Below are 17,547 nucleotides of genomic sequence, written 5' to 3'. Positions count from 1 at the left end.
GGATGTACCGTACTTGCACATGTGCGAGAGGTACATCACGAAACCTGTACAAAATGGTTATTCTCCTATATAAGAGGGATATTTTATATAACTGTATTAGAGAATATCTCAGAATTGTGGCTAATATGGCTAATCGCCAACTAGCCGATACTCATATTCACATGCATGTGTTCACACCTCTCGGCCCTACCCCGGCGCGCCGGCCACTCTTTCTGACTCAGCAACAAGCTGCCCAGGTGACCTGCAGAGGGCTGTTATGCCTCGGCACTGTTGTTATCAACACAGCACGAGCCAATAAACTGTCTGTCAACGGCGATGACCGAGATGATCAGCAGCCAATGAAGCACCGACCGATACAACATATGTTTAAGGTCCCAAGGTCTACGCTGTACGGGAGCATGTGAACTGGTACTATGATGCTCCGAGGCCCCTTTTGATGCATCTTCATGTCCAGACTTGGAATATCGCCCGAACTTAGCGGAAATTGTTTCTTGCCCCATAACTCATATATTCCCCAGCTTCCCCGGACTTGAAATCTTCTTCTCTCTTACTACTATTCCTTGGTCATAATATAACTCTTTGTTGTGCGCATTTTCCCTTCGTCCCTTACTCTTCACCCATCGCCACTATGGCAAAGATATTTAGCAAAGAGGATGTCGCCTCGCATAGCAAGGGCGACAGTCCCTGGGTCATCATTGACGAAGACGTCTACGATATTTCCAAGTTTCAAGATGAGCACCCTGGTAAGTGAAGTCATGTGTGCAGATGGATGTGGATCACATGCTTACATTTCATTTTTTTGAACAGGTGGAAAGAAGAGTACGTGGATCCGAGAGTATCCGCTATGCCCAATGAATCCATATTGACAGTGCATGTCTAGTTCTCCAGCGAGTTGCCGGAAAGGATGCTTCAAAACAGTTCTGGAAGTACCACAATGAGGGCATTTTGAAGAAGTACAAGGGTCAGCTGCAGATCGGTTCGTTGGATACGAAGAAGGCGGCCCCAGCACCTCCGGCACCAGCGCCAACCCCGAAAAAGGTGGCCCCCGAGCCGACGCCCACCGCCTCTTCGTCTTCCGTGACACCACCTGCCACCGGCGAGCCCCAGGACCCTTACGGAGAGTTGATCCCCTTCGCCGATCCCTCATGGTACCAAGGTGTAAGTTTTGCGTTTGCTACCTGCCACCTACTTGTGAGTTTACGGTTGCGCAGAAGCTAATATATATGCCGCTCATAGTATGCATCCCCTTACTTTAATGAATCACACGCCGCACTGCGAGACGAGGTCCGCCAGTGGGTCGAGTCCGAGATTGAGCCATATGTGACCGAATGGGACGAGGCCAAGGAAGTGCCCGGTCACATTTACAAGCAGATGGGCGAGCGGGGCTACCTGGCCGGACTGCTGGGCGTCCACTTCCCCGAGAAGCATACCCCGTATCGCGTGAAGTCCGTGTCGCCAGATCGCTGGGATCTGTTCCACGAGATGCTGCTGACCGACGAGCTGTCGCGTGCCGGCAGCGGTGGTCTAGTGTGGAGCCTGATCGGTGGCTACGGAATTGGCTGCCCGCCTTTGGTAAAGTTCGGCAAGAAGCCGCTGGTCGACCGCATCCTGCCGGGTATCTTGGCCGGCGACAAGCGCATCTGCCTCGCTATCACCGAGCCGGATGCGGGTAGTGACGTCGCAAACTTGGGTTGCGAGGCTAAGCTCACCGAGGACGGCAAGCACTACATCGTCAATGGCGAGAAGAAGTGGATCACGAACGGTATCTACTCTGATTACTTCACCACCGCCGTGCGCACCGGCAAGGACGGCATGAACGGCCTGAGCGTGCTGCTCATCGAACGCGAAGCCGGCGGCGTCAGTACCCGCCGCATGGACTGCCAGGGTGTGTGGTCTAGCGGCACGACCTACGTCACCTTCGAGGACGTCAAGGTGCCCGTGGAGAACCTCATCGGCAAGGAGAACCAGGGCTTCAAGGTTATCATGACCAACTTCAACCACGAGCGCATCGGCATCGTAATTCAGTGCGTGCGCTTCTCCCGCGTCTGCTATGAGGAGTCTATGAAATACGCACACAAGCGCAAGACCTTCGGCAAGCGTCTTATTGACCACCCGGTTATTCGCATGAAACTTGCGCACATGGCCCGCCAGATCGAGGCCACCTATAACTGGCTCGAGAACATCATCTTCCAGTGCCAGTCCATGGAGGAGACCGAGGCTATGCTTAAGCTTGGCGGTGCCATCGCTGGATTGAAGGCGCAATCTACACAATGCTTTGAGTTCTGTGCTCGCGAAGCTAGTCAGATCTTCGGTGGTTTGAGTTACAGCCGCGGTGGTCAGGGCGGTAAGATCGAGAGACTGTACCGTGATGTGCGTGCCTATGCCATCCCCGGTGGCAGTGAGGAGATTATGCTTGATTTGAGTATGCGCCAGAGTTTGCGTGTTCACGGCATGTTTGGCATGAAGCTATAAAGCATTTTCTGGGTGTTTTCCATTGCGACGGTAGAGCATGCCCATTTTGGTTCATTTTCATTTTTTGCTGCTTTTGGCTAGATATATCCTGTCGTCTGTGACGACATCTATTTTATTTTGCTATGATATCTGCCTTGTACGATAACATTACATTGGCCTTTTCTTATATATATCAACGATTTACGGTGGACGTCGCTGCCTTTTTGGACATTCGCTGCACACACCTGATTCCCATTCGTGACTAAACTCCCGGTGTCTCTATAGTTTGCGATATTAGCAGGGCATTATGTTAGCAGAAGAACCATGGCCATGACTGAGAACGAAAAGCATCAAATAATCTCTCAAAGAAATGGTAAATGTCAAGGTCTCCACGTCCCGAAATCCCTTCTTTGTTCAGACGACTCAACTCTGCTCGAGGGCCTAGGTTTCATGTTCGAACTTCTTTCGATCTCACTCCTTTATTCCCATTTTCTTTGATGGGATCCGAGCCGTGATCAGGAAACCCAGGAGAACCGTTAGAATTGTGTTCGAAGCTCTTTGATGCTAATCTATTATTAGGTAAAAGGTAGTGAGGTGGCTTCCTTTCGAGTCAAAAGCCGGGCATTCTATGCGGAAATATAACACCAAGAGGTGCCCGTCTGACTATTTAGGACTCTCGAGGCAACCTTGGAAGTTATTTGTGCCCACACCTTCCCTTTGAAGATCATCTGCCAACCGTTCACAATGTCTCTACGATCTTTTGACATGAACGATGATGCATACGATAATGCAAGTGACATCGATGGAATGATTCAAGTTGCTTCTGATGAGCATTCCGCCACATCGCTCATACTTGCCAATCTAGTGGCCCGACGAATGCGCGAATTCCAAGAGAACGACGACGATTTTACCGGTTCTGGGACTGCTCCAACAGATCTCCTGTCAAGTCTTAGCTCAAATGATACCGATGAAGTTACCCACGAATTTCTACGGAACATAGCCTATTCCATGGATCTTACGACCATGCCTGAAAACTTGCTGCTTTTGGCTTTCCCTATGCTGCTGCATGTTGATACAAAACTTCCAACCCCCGAGGACCTTCATGCTCTACATGAATTCGCTGAAGCATCGCCAATGCATCGAGAGCATGTAGAAACATGGTTGAGATCTGAACCAGCTCAAAGCACACTTGAACAAGTTTTCAAGCCATGGATGAACTACTACAGCTTCAAACCTGCGTACCAATGCAAAGACGAGATTGCAGCTTACAAAGCTAGCAGAGATGGTGTTGGTTTTAATTATGCGTATGAATTTGTGAAAGAATGTCAATGTATAAGCTGTCTCTCACTTCTCGGCAATCTTGGGTTGATTGATTTCAGGAACTACGACCAAAATGGCAGGAGCTTCCTCCATGCGGCCATTTCAGGCGGAGATGCCGAAAGTGTAATGTTCATTGTCGCTATCTTGCTGAAAGGAGACCTGGATCCTCGGCACTTTCCCACGTCTATCGATGGGATGTCCATCCCCCACCATGTCGCTTTAATGCACGACAATGACGTCTTTAGAGGAGTCACCGAATTGCTAGAAGATGCAGGCTACCCTCTATCTGTGTGGAACGATGATGGCCTCAAGCTCGAATTGTGCAGCTTCATCACTCCTGAAATGGCCGAACGGCTCCTGTCGAAGGGATTCAATATCACCAAGCTCCCGAGAAATACACTTCCAATGTATCTGCCCGACGAGGATGATCCCGAGTACGACTCCGGCGTGGAATGGAACCGCGATGCAGAATATGGCGATCCTACCATCCGGGGGAAGACTTTGACCCGGACAATGACAAGCTCGACCCAAAATCGATTCCATATGATGCTATTGCAGTCAATCCCATCGAGCTCCATCCCACCTCTCGAACCATCTGGCACCGGGCAATTGAGAACCCCCATGGTCCACGAATCCTCGACTGGCTGTTGGATCACTCGTATACCCAACCAGGGTGTCGGACGGACTTCGACCGCGACACCGGTGAGACTGCTCTGGTAGCAGGAGCAAGAGGAGGCGAGCCAGCAGGCATTGATTGGTTCTGTCAACACTGTGATCCCATGGCGGGACGTGTCCGAAGCTCCCAGGATACCGAAGGCAATGAGACCACGGGTGCCTATGCGTTACAAGTAGCAGCTCACAACCTGCAGCCATATTGCGATGTCATTTTTAAAAGGCTTTTGCGTCACGTCGACCACAAATTTTACTGGGATGTTTCTATAATCAAGGGTTTATATTGGTTGATTATCAAGAATTATCGAGATATGTACCAAAGGTTGGAAGATCATAAGGAGCCCGGCCGCGAGAGAGCTCAGCAGATGACTCTCTTACGTTCCCTCACCTCGGCTAAAATCAAAGCGTTGAGTAACAAAATCGAGCCGTTCTGGGATACATGGGGGCCATCTGAACAGCGGAATTGGCTTATTCAGTACTGTACGATTCTTAGGTTGAATTTCCTGGTGAAAGATTTAAGTTCGGATGTTTGGGATGATTCTGATTAAGAGTTTCAAGGGCCAATATATCAAATTTTCTGGAGTATACTCGAAATCAAACAATACGAGAAGCTGATTGGGCCACTGACCGACTCCTTGGATGTATGTACGATGTTTTTCAAGGCTCTTTATATATTTTCTCCGAGGTTGTGTGTAATTGCGAGTATATTGTAGTTCGTCCTGGTTCTCCAAGCAACCCTGCCTGACCTTGTACACCTGGTAGGGGCCGCATTTCAATTCGTAAAGGGTTGGAAATAAGATATATATTGGTGTATCCAAATGGAAACAGAATTAATCATGGCTTCTTCATTAACTCAACGGTAAAAAAGGTCTTCGCAAAGGACGGAAGTTGAGAAACGCCAGACTCAAAGGCGGCCAAGTAAGGCCAGGTACGGCGCGCCACAGCGACCGCTTACGCAAGGATTATGCCTCTGAGCAACACGACCTCCACGCTCCGTCACTTCAATTCCTCATTTGCCCTTTCTAAAACTACCCCTTACAAGCAGTGCTATAAATTGCGCCTGCATTGTGGTGTGGTTGTTTGTTCCTTACAACCCCGAGATCTCCATTCCGATCCGTGTTCTTTGTAGGCGGTCGCGGAACTCGGTGATTGCCCGCAGAGCTCGACTTGTCTGCTGTGCTCCCTCTTATCTTTCCAGTCGCTTTTTTCTCTCGTCTAGATCAGCCTCATTTCACTTGATCTTACTCGGAATCGGCTGTTCGTCGGAAAATACCGGACAGTTCGCATCCTGTCATCTACGTCTTGTCTCCCAACCCGCCAGTTGTAGCGCGGTTTCCTTGGATACGGTTTGTCTTGCTTCTCCCGTGTTCTCTTTGTCTTTTCAGTTGCTGATTATCCTTATGATTGATAGGAATCTCACTGTATTTCGACTGCAAATTACGACTTGCCGAAAGTGGCGACCGGATCATCTATAAGATCGCGTTAAACACTATCTACCAAAATGTCAAACTTTCTCAACCACGACTTTGGGTCCGAGGACGAGGAGGATGATTTCAACCCTCCTCCCCAAGAAGAGTCTGATGCGGAGGAGCCCAGAGCCAAGGTCCGTCTACAGATTCCTGCCAAGCCTCAATGGATAAGGCGCTAACAAACGAGTGCGAAACAGCCAGCCAAGAAAGAACACGCCGGTGGCGATGCTGCCGATGAGGAGGATGATGCGAAGTACCCTCGCGACACACATGCACTTGAGGAGGAAGATGCCAAGGACGTCGAAGACGACGACGAGGAGAATGAGTTGGACGACGAAGATGAGGAGGAGGATGACGAGGAAGAGGATGTGGTATGTTTCCCACCGAGTCCCGGTAATTCACGAGCACTTTATTAACCCATAGTCTCTATTTTAGGCGCGTCCACAAAAGCGAATGAAGCGCGCTGCCAATCCTTTCATCGAAGACGAGGCCGGTGTCGATGATGAGGAGGACGAGGCCGATGATGAGGAAGATGAACTCGCCGAATATGGCATGGAAACACATCCGGATGATCTTGATGCGCTGCCCCAAGGCACCGAGACGGACGATCGCCGCCATCGACAGTTGGATCGCCAGCGCGAGATTGACGCCAGCATGGACGCAGAGAAGCAGGCCCAGATGCTCAAGGAACGATATGGACGCAACCGTGCTGCCACAACAGATTCCCTTGTGATCCCGAAACGACTCCTGCTTCCCAGTGTGGAAGACCCCAGCATTTGGGGTGGCCGCTGCAAGCCTGGCAAGGAGAAAGAGGTCGTATATTCAATCCAGAAACGAATTGAAGAGCGTCCAGCAGGCTCCCGCAACCCCATTCGAATCATCTCGGCTTTCGAGCGCGGAAACATTATGCAGGGTTGGTTCTACTGTGAAGCGCGCAGGCAGGCCGATGTTATCGAAGGCTTAGAGGCCATCAACTTCTACTACCCCTCCCAGAAACTGACACTGGTTCCAGTGAAGGAGATGCCAGATCTTCTTCGTGTCCAGAAATCAGAAGAACTTTTGCCTGGTGGCTGGATTCGCATCAAGCGTGGCAAATACCTCGGCGATTTGGCCCAGATCGAGGAGGTCGAAACCAATGGATTGAATGTCACTGTGAGACTTGTTCCCCGACTGGACTATGGCATGAATGACGATACCTTTGGTGCCCCTGCTGCCGACTCTAAGCGCAAACGCGGTGCTGTGACCACCGCCCGCCCTCCCCAGCGCCTGTTCAGTGAGACGGAGGCGAAAAAGAAGCACGCAAAATATCTATCGTCTACTTCTGGTCTAGGCGGAAAATCATGGAACTACTTGAACGACAACTATGTGGATGGGTTCCTCATCAAGGATATGCGTGTTCAGCACTTGAATGCCAAGAATGTCAATCCCCGGCTGGAGGAGGTTACAATGTTCGCGCGTGGAGGAGAAGACGGAACTGCCAATTTGGATCTGGCGTCGCTGGCCGAGACTCTGAAGAACTCTACCGCTGAAGACTCATACCAACCGGGTGATCCAGTGGAGGTTTACCGGGGTGAACAGCAGGGTCTTATTGGTCGCACAGTGTCAACTCGAGGTGACATTATTTCATTGCAAGTCACCGAGGGCGAGCTGGCTGGTCAGACAATTGATGCGCCTGTTCGAACTCTCCGTAAACGATTCCGGGAGGGTGATCACGTCAAGGTTATCGGCGGCAGTCGATACCAGAACGAACTGGGCATGGTCGTGCAGGTCAAGGACGACACTGTCACTTTGCTCAGCGATATGAGTATGCAGGAGATCACAATTTTCAGCAAGGATCTTCGACTTTCTGCTGAGATGGCTGCCGATGGCCAACTCGGTATCTACGATGTTCATGATCTCGTCCAGCTTGATGCCGCCACTGTCGCTTGTGTTATCAAAGTAGACCGAGAGTCTCTCCGTGTGGTGGACCAGAATGGTTCTATCCGCAATATTCTTCCTACGCAAATCGCAAACAAGATTACTCTCCGCCGCGATGCCGTGGCTACTGATCGCAATGGCGCAGAGATTCGAAGTGGTGATACCGTTCGTGAGGTTTACGGAGAGCAGCGCAGTGGAGTAATCCGCCATATCCACCGTTCATTCCTTTTCTTGCATAATAAGGCCCAAGCCGAGAACGCCGGTATCGCTGTGGTGCGGACAACGAATGTTGTTACCGTGTCAGCCAGAGGCGGTCGGCCCACTGGACCGGATCTGACTAAGATGAACCCTGCCCTAGCGATGCAGACCCCCGGAGGCGGTGCTGCAATGCCACCACCTCGTCGCGGCCGCGACCAGCTGCTCGGAAAGACTGTGACTATCCGCAAGGGTCGCTATAAGGGTCTCGTCGGTATTGTCCGCGACGCAGACGACAGCTCTGCTCAAGTTGAACTTTACACATCTAACAAGCCCGTACACATCCCTCGTGACATTCTGACACCTAAAGAGTATGTTCTCCCTCTCTTGTGTTTGATCTGCAGTCTTCCTAACATTTTACAGTCCTGTTTCCAAACAGCCCCTCTCCATGGGCCGTGGAAGAGGAGGTGGCCCAGGAGGGCGAACTCCGTACACTCCTTCAGGCGGTCCTGGAAGAGATAGTTGGGCCGGTGGTCGAACACCGATTGCCGCCGCTGATTCGTCTAGAACACCCGCTTGGAATGGCGCTGCTGCTAGAAGTAAGTACCCCATATTATATTGGCAAAGTTGACGCAGATGCTAATCATCATATAGCTCCCGCTTGGGGTGGCGTTAGTGGCGGCCGTACTCCGGCCTGGAAGAACGACGGCTCTCGTACCGCGAACCCTTACGAAGGAAACCGCACCGCATATGGAGGAGTTGGCAGCCGCACCCCGTCGTGGACCTCGGGGTCCAAGACACCATACGACTCCAGCTCCGGCTTCGACGCCTTTGCCTCTGGATCTCGTACTCCCGGCTGGAACGCCGGTGCGGCCAACGCAGGAGGCCGTACTCCCGGCTGGAACACCATGTCCGCCGGCAGAGACCAGCGTGATTTCGAGGATGCCCCGACTCCTGGTGGAAACTACTCCGCCCCTACCCCTGGTGCATACGCTGCTCCGACCCCTGGTGCACCAACTCCTGGCGGATGGCCCGAAAGTGCCCCCACTCCCGGTGGAGCTTTCAGCGCCCCCACTCCCGGTGGCCCTTCAAAGCGAGACTATGACGCTCCAACCCCTGCGGCGTTCGATGCGCCAACTCCGGCGATGGGTGGAATGGCTGCTACGCCTGGTGCTGGGTATGGTGGCAATGATGGAGGACCACGGTACGATGACAGCCCGAGTCCATAGTTGTTGTTCTTGTTCTCTTTCTTTTTCAAGTACCAAAAGCTTGTCCTTCCCACACACCTTAAGATATCAAACGGGATAGGGCTGGTTTCACATATGTATTCTACCTTCTGAATTTATTTTCTTGCAGAGCAACAGATGGCGCCCAAATGATATTTCCTAGTCACTGAACTCGTATGACCTTGAATGGCTCGTTGGTGGAACTTGATATCTCTAGGAACCGAAAAATAAACGAAAAATAAACGAAAAATAAACGAAAACCGACTTCATGCGCGACGGAGCTGGTACTCCTGAATATCCTAAGTGCGGAAAACCGGCCAAACTTCCATTTGGGGAGACTTACGGGGATGGATGGAGTGCCATCATGCCATTATTCCTTGCCATAAACGGCCAGAGTCCGGTCGATGATATCGGCTGCCCACAGACACTTCTCATCTTGGAAGCGCGGCGTGATGACCTGGATAGCGCATGGAGCGCCATCTACCTCGTCGGCGAGATCTAGTATCTGTCAGGCATATATTCAATAGAAGGGGACGGCTCACTGACAGTTCGGCTGCGCATCATCACTTGTTGTCATAGGTTCGGGATCAAGCTCTTTGGAAGCTTTTCCAAATGGAATAATGCATGCCGGATACTAGATTGACAGAAGTTAGTATGCGTCAAGGCGACAACAGCAGAACGAGACAAAAAGAAATACTTACATCCAAGACATTCCACATCACCGTATAAGAAGGCCATCCATAAGTATCATGGCCAACAGCTGTACTCTGAGCTCCAGGAGCCAGAATCACATCGAGCTTCTGATCCACCCATGTCTGCCTCCAGGCCTCATGAACCCGCTGGCGAGCCGCATGCAACGCCAGGATAGTCTCAAATGGTCCTTGACCTTGCTGAGCAGGAAAAGGACCAGATGACATTGGGCTGGCAGCCTTAGCAACTGAAGTTACAGGGGGCTCGCCACTGGCCGCAATGACATCCTTGTGCGGGCCGTAGGTAAAATACTGAAATGCAATGCGCGACGCATATGCCAAACTATGTGCTTCATCGTCACCCGCAAGTCGGATTATACGATGTCCTGCACGCGTCAATGCCTCGACAGCCCGATCTAGAGCCCTCTTTACAGGCGGGTGGAGCGGGAAATACTCGTCCTCGGCAAGCACGCCGATGGTCAAGCTTTCGCTAGCGTTGATACTAGACGGGATGGTCTGCCACGGGGCCCCGACGGCAGCAGAGTCATACTTCCACGCCTGGCCGTCGGCGACAACGGAACTCATCAGCAGCTTGAGATCAGCAATGCTATGTGCTAGTGGACCTGCGACTGGAATAAGTCCCGGGATTCCCTTCACGGCGCCGGAGACCTGTCCACCGAAGGGGATACGGTCGACTGTGGGCTTGAAGCCGTACACCCCACAGCATAGCGCGGGGATGCGAATTGAGCCGGCGATGTCGGTGCCCACACCTAGAATCGATCCCCGGAAGGCTAATAATGCACCCTCCCCACCGCTGGATCCGCCCGCTGTTAGGGTTGTCTTGTGTGGATTCAGGGTGCGGCCGAAAATGTTATTCTCCGAGTCTGCTGTCTGGGTGATGATTAGCTTTAGTTCTGAGAATATCCTGAGCTATCTGGTATTTTTTACCATCATTGTCTGTGGTATATTGGTCTTCACGTATAGCACCGCGCCAAGCTCCAGAAGCATCTTCACTAGTGCGGAGTTCGTCTTCGCGGGTTCGTTCTCGAGAAATGCGACATATCCTATTGTTGACTGCACACCCTCGACGCAGAAACTGTCTTTTATGCTGATCGGCAGACCATGTAGGGGACCAACAGGCTTTCCCTCCCGCTGGAGGTACTCATCCAGGTACTTAGCACGCTCCAACGCCTGAGGGAAGAAGGTCTCTGTGAGACATGAGATCTACACAAAACATATGTTAGGATCATTCCTCTTTTTAATTCTCTCGGGAATACGTTGTACTCACAACCTGCTGCGCGATAGCAGCCCTCTTACAAAACGCCCCTGTAACATCCAACGAACTGGCGTCTCCCGATGCCAACTTGACCAACAGCTGACTTGCGGTATAATTCTCGGTCAGGTCCAATTCGACTTCGGAGAGCACACCACTGCGACGAGGAAGATCAATCTCTAGTACATGCGGGGTTGCCTGCGCTAACGCCAGCTGGTCGGGGCTTAGGAGCCAGTCACGAGGAATCTTCTGCTCGCATTCATGACGTTTGGCGGCGACAAGGTCTTGCCAGTTGCTGGGGGTTGCTTCGGACGCCATTTTGGAGATGGGATAGACGTGAGTTCACGTTTGTGACCATCTCTCCTTTTATATGGTTTTTGTGTACTTTTTATGCTCGGCATTACGGCATTTACCCACTAGAAGATGTCACCACCTCCGCTTTTTCCACTTGTCCTACTTGTCCTACTTGTCCCACTTGGTGCGGTGATGTTCAAATGTGTCGACCTGCCGCTTTGGGATAGCTTGGAGCCAGGAGGAGTCCACGATGGCGCTTAATAATTTCATTTGCTTTACTATTGTTATTGCAGGGTTCTCTTATTACATATTAGAAAAGGTAAACTTTGTAGAGTGAATATCGGCTATAGTAAACTGTAAATCTCCAACTCTAGAATCGGCAATGTAACCCCTCTATCTGCCGTTGGTTATTCAAACCCCTCTCCAATATTAAATTAAATATTGAGTATATTTAGCCCAGATAATATACATCGATTCAGATCTCCTCCCCCCTCATGACATATAACAACGGGATGATAAACTGCTTGGAATTGAGGACATGGACAAACAAAAGAACCAGGATTCCTCGGGTGTGTTCCCTTCCCTACTATTGCCCAGTCTGTGCTTCCTGGGGCCGAGAGCTAGATGGCGAAATAGAAAAAGGCAAGTCAGTGGATTCTAATGATATCCAGGATGTTCAGGATGTTTAACTATGTCCTCCGGATATGTTCTAAAACTCCCCGCAATCTCCAATTCTCAAACGAGAAGGTTGACCCACCGGCGCGTTATCTTGAACTCTATCAGATGGGGCAATATGCAGGTGCCCAGGTGGTATCCACGGAAATGAAAACCTTGGACGTAGATTAGCTCATTAGCTGAGTGCCCAGGTGCATAAGTGAATTAGTGTTTTATAGTCAACCCTGGGAAGTGTCATAGGTACCGGGGTAGGCAGGTCCAGCAGGTCACTTCTTATTTGCGATCTGATATTGGCCTGACTACTTCAGCCTCGTGATTTTTTTTTTGTTTTTTTTACTTTCACATGTATCTTCTGAATCTCGCGTAAGACCCAGTAGATGTCTTGTCATCTAGTGCCCTTACGATTTGCTACTTATTATTCTCTACCACATACCTCTCTTCTCTCTCTTCCTTTTACTCAACACGACTTTCTACCCTATACTGTGACTCCGCATTTTCAGCAACCATGCCTTTTCCAACAAATATGCTGACCGACCCTTCGTTCTCAGCCTCTGCTAGACAGCAAGCTCTCAATCGAATCTACTCTGACCCAGGCCTTCCCCAGAGTTCGACAACCTCGTCGTTCTGGACCCGGGGACCACACAGCTTCAGCCAGGGAGCTGCAAGATCTCTTCCCAAGGAAGCTGATATTGTTATTATCGGATCTGGCATTACTGGGGCATCTATTGCGCGGACCTTGCTACAGCACCGTGCTGCAGATCCCTCCTCTACCTCTCATCCATCTGTTGTCATGCTCGAAGCCCGCACAGTCTGTAGCGGCGCAACCGGCCGCAATGGCGGTCATATCCTAGAAACAGCCGAAGAATACGGCGAGTTTGCCGATGTCTTTGGCGTGGACGCCGCACGCAAGCTTATCCGCTTCCGATTGGCCCATCTGCAGGAGATGCTCACTGTCGCAGAAGAGCTTGGCATCACTACTGAGACACAAGCACGAAAGGTTCAGTTCCTGGGCGTTTACTTCGGCGACGAGCCTTGGAAGACGGCGTTGGAGCGAATGCACCGTTTCAAGGATGGAATGCCGGAGGAATCTGCTGAATGGACATCTTATGAGGGAGACGCCATCCCGAGGGTTCGTTGATATCCTATTCCAACACCCAAAATCCCAACGCTAATGGTATTCCCAGGAGTTATGTTTGACTCGTGCTCGAGGTGTCATCGTTGGCCCCGCAGGCGCCCTATGGCCCTACAAATTCGTTATCGGCGTGCTCACACGTCTCCTTGCCGACTTCCCGGATGACTTCCACGTCGAGGAAAATACCCCCGTGACCGCTATCCATGACGATACTGCTGTCAACGGCCGAAACTACAAGGTGGAGACAAGCAGAGGCACCATCACCGCCCGACACGTTATCCATTGCACCAATGCCCATGTCAGCCACCTGGTCCCCGGCTTGCGGGGCCGAATCTTCCCCGTGCGCGGGCAGATGTCCGCTCAAACCCCCGGTGACAACTTCCCGAACCAAGCAGAGAACCATTCCTGGCTCTTCAACTACGACCGCGGATTCGACTACATGACCCAGTTGCCAGCGGGACAGATGATGCTCGGCGGAGGCTTTATGCAGGGTGAAGCGGGCGGTCTAGCGGACCTTGGCATCTCTACGGACTCTGATCTTAGTCTCTACGTTGATATCCACTTATCCGGGGCTCTGCGTGCCATCTTCGGAGCTAAAGACTGGGGCTGCGTGCAAGGTGAGCCGGTGCAGGCGATGTGGACCGGTAGCATGGCGTTCAGCTCCGATGGACTCCCGTGGGTAGGACAGTTGCCTGGGGCTGTGACAGGTCGGTCTGAGCATGGGTCTGAGGGGGCGGAGTGGGTTTGTGCTGCGTTTGGTGGAGAGGGAATGGTTCAGGCTTGGCTTGGTGGTAAGGCGGTTGCGACTATGTTGCTTGCACGAGATGCCTCGCTGAGTGAGACTGTCAGTGCGGATCTTTCGTGGTTCCCTGAGAATCTGCTTGTTTCCAAGGAGAGACTTGATGAGGCGGTCTTGCCGAAGGAGGTCAGGGATGAGGTGCACAAGGCGAATCTTTAGATTTCCTTTTGGGATTTTGCGCATTAGATCTGCTTTTTGATTTTTCTGCTCATCTGACTGCGCCATATTTTTTCCTTAGCCTATCATCTTGGATAGTAGAATAAAAGAAAAAAAATTGTTTCTATGCAGTCTCGCAATCACACTTCCAGTTCTGTTGTAGTGCTTATGTTAGGGTTAGGGCTTTTCTCGTATGCTGGGTATCCCCTTCATATCAGGCTTCCATGTCATCTTGAGGCTTACCAAGGAATGTAAAACCTATCACTAGTTACAATTGCTGAAAAGGACATGTCTTGTACCCCGTATCATGTACCATATCAAGGCACCGTCAAAACTACTGTATCATCTGGTACAACCTTGGTAATCTCCTAGGAAACACATCCAACGCCGCAACACCATGGTCATAATGTCAATAAAATGCATGTTATCATTTGGAGCATCCAATGAAAGCTATTATCATCAATATACTTGATTCAAATGACATCCCGGGGAGCATAGACCAATATCACCCGACCCCCAAATGGCCCGACCCATATCAACTCAAGTATCTCAACCCAGGCAGCCAGATTCCACCAACTTCCAGTCGGAAATCCCCATCGCGAAAGATAAACACCCAAGATCAAGACATGACGTAGCCATCCAACGCAGCAAGCTGTCAAACAGCATGGCCACGCTCCACGATATCAAGATACCGCTTTGTCAATGCGCGCCGAGTAGACTTCCCCCAAATCACCATTGGGATGATCATGCCACTAATGGCTAAACTCATCATTCCACACTCCATGAACATATTCTGGATACCATTGCACTGGATCCATGGGGTGGTCGCGAATGGAATTGCGATACTGACTGCGTTGCGCATGAGCGCCACAACAGTGAAAGCGTCACCGGTGATCAAGAAATGGGTATTAGTACAAACGGCGCACTTGAAACAAAGGATGTATCATATAGGGTGTATCATGTATCTCGAAACGAGATAGGTTTGGAAGCAGCCAATTATACCTCTCTGTAACTGTCCATGACTTAACACCGATGCAGTATCACTAACTAATACCTCCGAGGGGCAACCCCGAAAAGGCACCTGCAATGTTCGGCCAGATCCAGTGCATACTCTATCATCCAGAAATAAGAATGGTAGCACTCACTCTTCAACAGAGCCTCAGCCTGAGTGAAAACTTTGATTGTGAATGTTGTTCCCTTGCCCTAGAACTCGTTGCACCCAACATAATAAGGCCACCTACCATAAAAACAGCCGGAAGACGTAGGATGTACAACCGCATCTCGGGCTCGTGGTAGTCCTTGTTCCGTTTTGTGTAATACAAAATGGACCCATTACTGAGGAACCCGCCGTACACTACACAGATATTCCCAACCAGGGGACCAGCATTGGTGTATCCCATTTTTGCAGGCGAGAAGTGGTATGGAGGCTCCGGTAATACGCGCGACAACCTGCAGGAGGTCGCAGTCAGCCAACCTACTCCAGCTACGTACGGAAACGCGGCAGGTGCCACGGCCGGAAAGATGAGAACGCGGAAGGGGCGGTGGAAATGCGGCCAGATTGGTTCATAGTACGTTGGCGTTACCAGGTCAAGTAGCCTGCGTCATGAATTCTGCGGTATGGTGCTGTCTAGCACATGGTGGGAACGAGCCTGGTCAATGCCATTGGCTGCAGGCATCCAGTCAAATTTGACCAGACCATCTTCTCTAATTCCGATAGCTGGATCGTCTTCTCCAATGGTAGCACCGGCTTTCCCACTAAACGCAGGGACGTATTTCGTTCCCTCATACATGGAGAGGAAGAAAGCCAAAATGACGGCATTGAAGATCCCCATGGTTTGATAGGACGAGCACCGGCCGTGCTGCGTGGCTTGCTCCCCTGCAGCCAGATGAGGGAATCGGACCAAGAACGATAATGCGCTGCCCCTGCTAATCAGCCTCGTCCTCTGGAAGATGACTTGTCAGTGATAACTATCGAGTTGCTGTGCCTGTTTGAGCCGACAACCCGGAGCTAGACTGTATACGGTAGGTGGACGCAATCGAGTACTATATTCCACTAGAATGTCGTTTATTAGTTCTCTGGATGTTTCCCAAGAAAAAACCCCGCTAGTACTTTCTAACTTGGGGAGAATGTTATAACACTGATAACCATGCATATTACTTGCTCTTCGTGTTCTTGTCAATAGCAACTCTCAAATTCCCGGGAAATGTTTGCCAAACCGCTGGTCAAGGTTGACCTCTTTCGTGTTCACAGAGGTACGGCTTTTATCTCTTCCTCTCTCTTAACCAGACACAGACTACGCTTATGGAAGTGCCGATCAGCGAAACTGATAAAAGATAAATGGTGTAGAGTATCTTATTCCCGCCATCGCGCAAACAGTTCATCTCGCTTTCTCTTCTGACCCTTTGATCCAATGGCTAAGGCCAAATTCTACACCATGGGCTGAGCAGGATACGGGCAGAGGGAGCTGGCAGTATCGTCGTATCCAACGCATAATGCTCGGGGGTGAGGTATTCCATTCTGCCAACGTTAAACAAATGACAGATCATCCTGGAAATGGCAAAAATCAATTATCAACAGACACTTCCATCTCGGCTGTTGCGGAATTGCCTGAGAAACAGCCCGGAACATCTTCGCACGAAGACGACAACGCTGGTGCCGTGGTGTTTTTGTTCCCACCGCCAGGACGAAAGCCCTGGTCCCTATCGCGAATTTGGCTGGCGTGCAAGTTGTGCCTATTAGACTTTTTGCACCAGCACATGATAGCGGAGCGAGAGACAAGGTAAGCGAAGTTCTGCCTATGGTCCTGGTTCTATGCTGACTCGACCCTCTTAGCGCGTTGAAATTCTCCTCGACAGACATGAAGTCAGTTCGAATCTATTGGAAGCGAGGTACTCTCGACAAAAGCTATGGTACCTTGAGGTTGTTGCTGTGCACCCTTCGCTACAATCACGCGGACTGGGTGGGGGCGTGATGAGATGGATCTTGGAACACGTTCATGACGACCCCTTGTATCTTGAATGTACCCGGGAGGAGAATGTGGGGTTCTATGAGAGCTTTGGGTTTCGAGTTGCTGAAGAGGTGGAACTGGTGGATGGCGCGAGTCAAACTGGAGAGCATGTGTTTAAGCACTGGGTGATGGTGCATCCGGGAAACTCAATGCTGTAGATATTCAATATCATAGGACACAGGTGGGCTTGGGCTTCGCTCCTTTATGTCACCTCTTAGGGCACCTATACGGATGATCCGAGTTTAGCAAATATATTGGATATCCCATAGTC

The 17,547-nt window shown here is 50.8% G+C and overlaps 9 protein-coding genes across 9 annotated transcripts; 6 read left to right on the top strand and 3 right to left on the bottom strand.

The window, feature by feature from the left end:
• Positions 1-125: 125 nt before the first annotated feature.
• On the top strand, positions 126-404 carry N7516_011287 (uncharacterized protein; the record flags this gene model as incomplete). Its single annotated transcript, XM_057224005.1, has 1 exon — positions 126-404. The coding sequence occupies one exon, from the start codon at positions 126-128 to the stop codon at positions 402-404; it is 279 nt and encodes a 92-aa protein (XP_057069145.1).
• Positions 405-628: 224 nt separating this feature from the next.
• Positions 629-2,472, top strand: N7516_011286 (putative acyl-CoA dehydrogenase; the record flags this gene model as incomplete). The annotated part of the gene is made up of 4 exons (XM_057224004.1): positions 629-743; positions 808-819; positions 881-1,158; positions 1,237-2,472. The coding sequence occupies 4 exons, from the start codon at positions 629-631 to the stop codon at positions 2,470-2,472; spliced, it is 1,641 nt and encodes a 546-aa protein (XP_057069144.1).
• A 723-nt stretch (positions 2,473-3,195) lies between these two features.
• N7516_011285 (uncharacterized protein) lies at positions 3,196-4,991 on the top strand (the record flags this gene model as incomplete). The annotated part of the gene is made up of 2 exons (XM_057224003.1): positions 3,196-4,205; positions 4,241-4,991. The coding sequence occupies 2 exons, from the start codon at positions 3,196-3,198 to the stop codon at positions 4,989-4,991; spliced, it is 1,761 nt and encodes a 586-aa protein (XP_057069143.1).
• Positions 4,992-5,944: 953 nt separating this feature from the next.
• Positions 5,945-9,253, top strand: spt5 (transcription elongation factor spt5; the record flags this gene model as incomplete). Its single annotated transcript, XM_057224002.1, has 5 exons — positions 5,945-6,046; positions 6,110-6,283; positions 6,348-8,395; positions 8,448-8,623; positions 8,679-9,253. The coding sequence occupies 5 exons, from the start codon at positions 5,945-5,947 to the stop codon at positions 9,251-9,253; spliced, it is 3,075 nt and encodes a 1,024-aa protein (XP_057069142.1).
• Positions 9,254-9,620: 367 nt separating this feature from the next.
• gmdB (general amidase GmdB) lies at positions 9,621-11,530 on the bottom strand (the record flags this gene model as incomplete). Its single annotated transcript, XM_057224001.1, has 5 exons — positions 9,621-9,748; positions 9,797-9,884; positions 9,952-10,830; positions 10,888-11,163; positions 11,228-11,530. 5 exons carry the CDS (start codon positions 11,528-11,530, stop codon positions 9,621-9,623), a joined length of 1,674 nt encoding a protein of 557 aa, XP_057069141.1.
• A 1,156-nt stretch (positions 11,531-12,686) lies between these two features.
• Positions 12,687-14,271, top strand: N7516_011282 (NAD(P)/FAD-dependent oxidoreductase; the record flags this gene model as incomplete). The annotated part of the gene is made up of 2 exons (XM_057224000.1): positions 12,687-13,310; positions 13,366-14,271. 2 exons carry the CDS (start codon positions 12,687-12,689, stop codon positions 14,269-14,271), a joined length of 1,530 nt encoding a protein of 509 aa, XP_057069140.1.
• Positions 14,272-14,923: 652 nt separating this feature from the next.
• N7516_011281 (putative MFS transporter) lies at positions 14,924-15,668 on the bottom strand (the record flags this gene model as incomplete). The annotated part of the gene is made up of 2 exons (XM_057223999.1): positions 14,924-15,193; positions 15,510-15,668. 2 exons carry the CDS (start codon positions 15,666-15,668, stop codon positions 14,924-14,926), a joined length of 429 nt encoding a protein of 142 aa, XP_057069139.1.
• A 201-nt stretch (positions 15,669-15,869) lies between these two features.
• On the bottom strand, positions 15,870-16,100 carry N7516_011280 (Major facilitator superfamily domain general substrate transporter; the record flags this gene model as incomplete). Its single annotated transcript, XM_057223998.1, has 1 exon — positions 15,870-16,100. One exon carries the CDS (start codon positions 16,098-16,100, stop codon positions 15,870-15,872), a length of 231 nt encoding a protein of 76 aa, XP_057069138.1.
• Positions 16,101-16,472: 372 nt separating this feature from the next.
• On the top strand, positions 16,473-17,434 carry N7516_011279 (GNAT family N-acetyltransferase; the record flags this gene model as incomplete). The annotated part of the gene is made up of 3 exons (XM_057223997.1): positions 16,473-16,521; positions 16,616-16,929; positions 17,102-17,434. The coding sequence occupies 3 exons, from the start codon at positions 16,473-16,475 to the stop codon at positions 17,432-17,434; spliced, it is 696 nt and encodes a 231-aa protein (XP_057069137.1).
• Between the last annotated feature and the right edge of the window lie 113 nt (positions 17,435-17,547).

This window comes from Penicillium verrucosum, assembly GCF_028828655.1.
Source record: "Penicillium verrucosum strain IBT 35672 chromosome Unknown utg000005l_segment0_segment0, whole genome shotgun sequence".
Taxonomy (NCBI): domain Eukaryota; kingdom Fungi; phylum Ascomycota; class Eurotiomycetes; order Eurotiales; family Aspergillaceae; genus Penicillium; species Penicillium verrucosum.
This window is presented reverse-complemented; position numbering and strand designations above follow the sequence as displayed.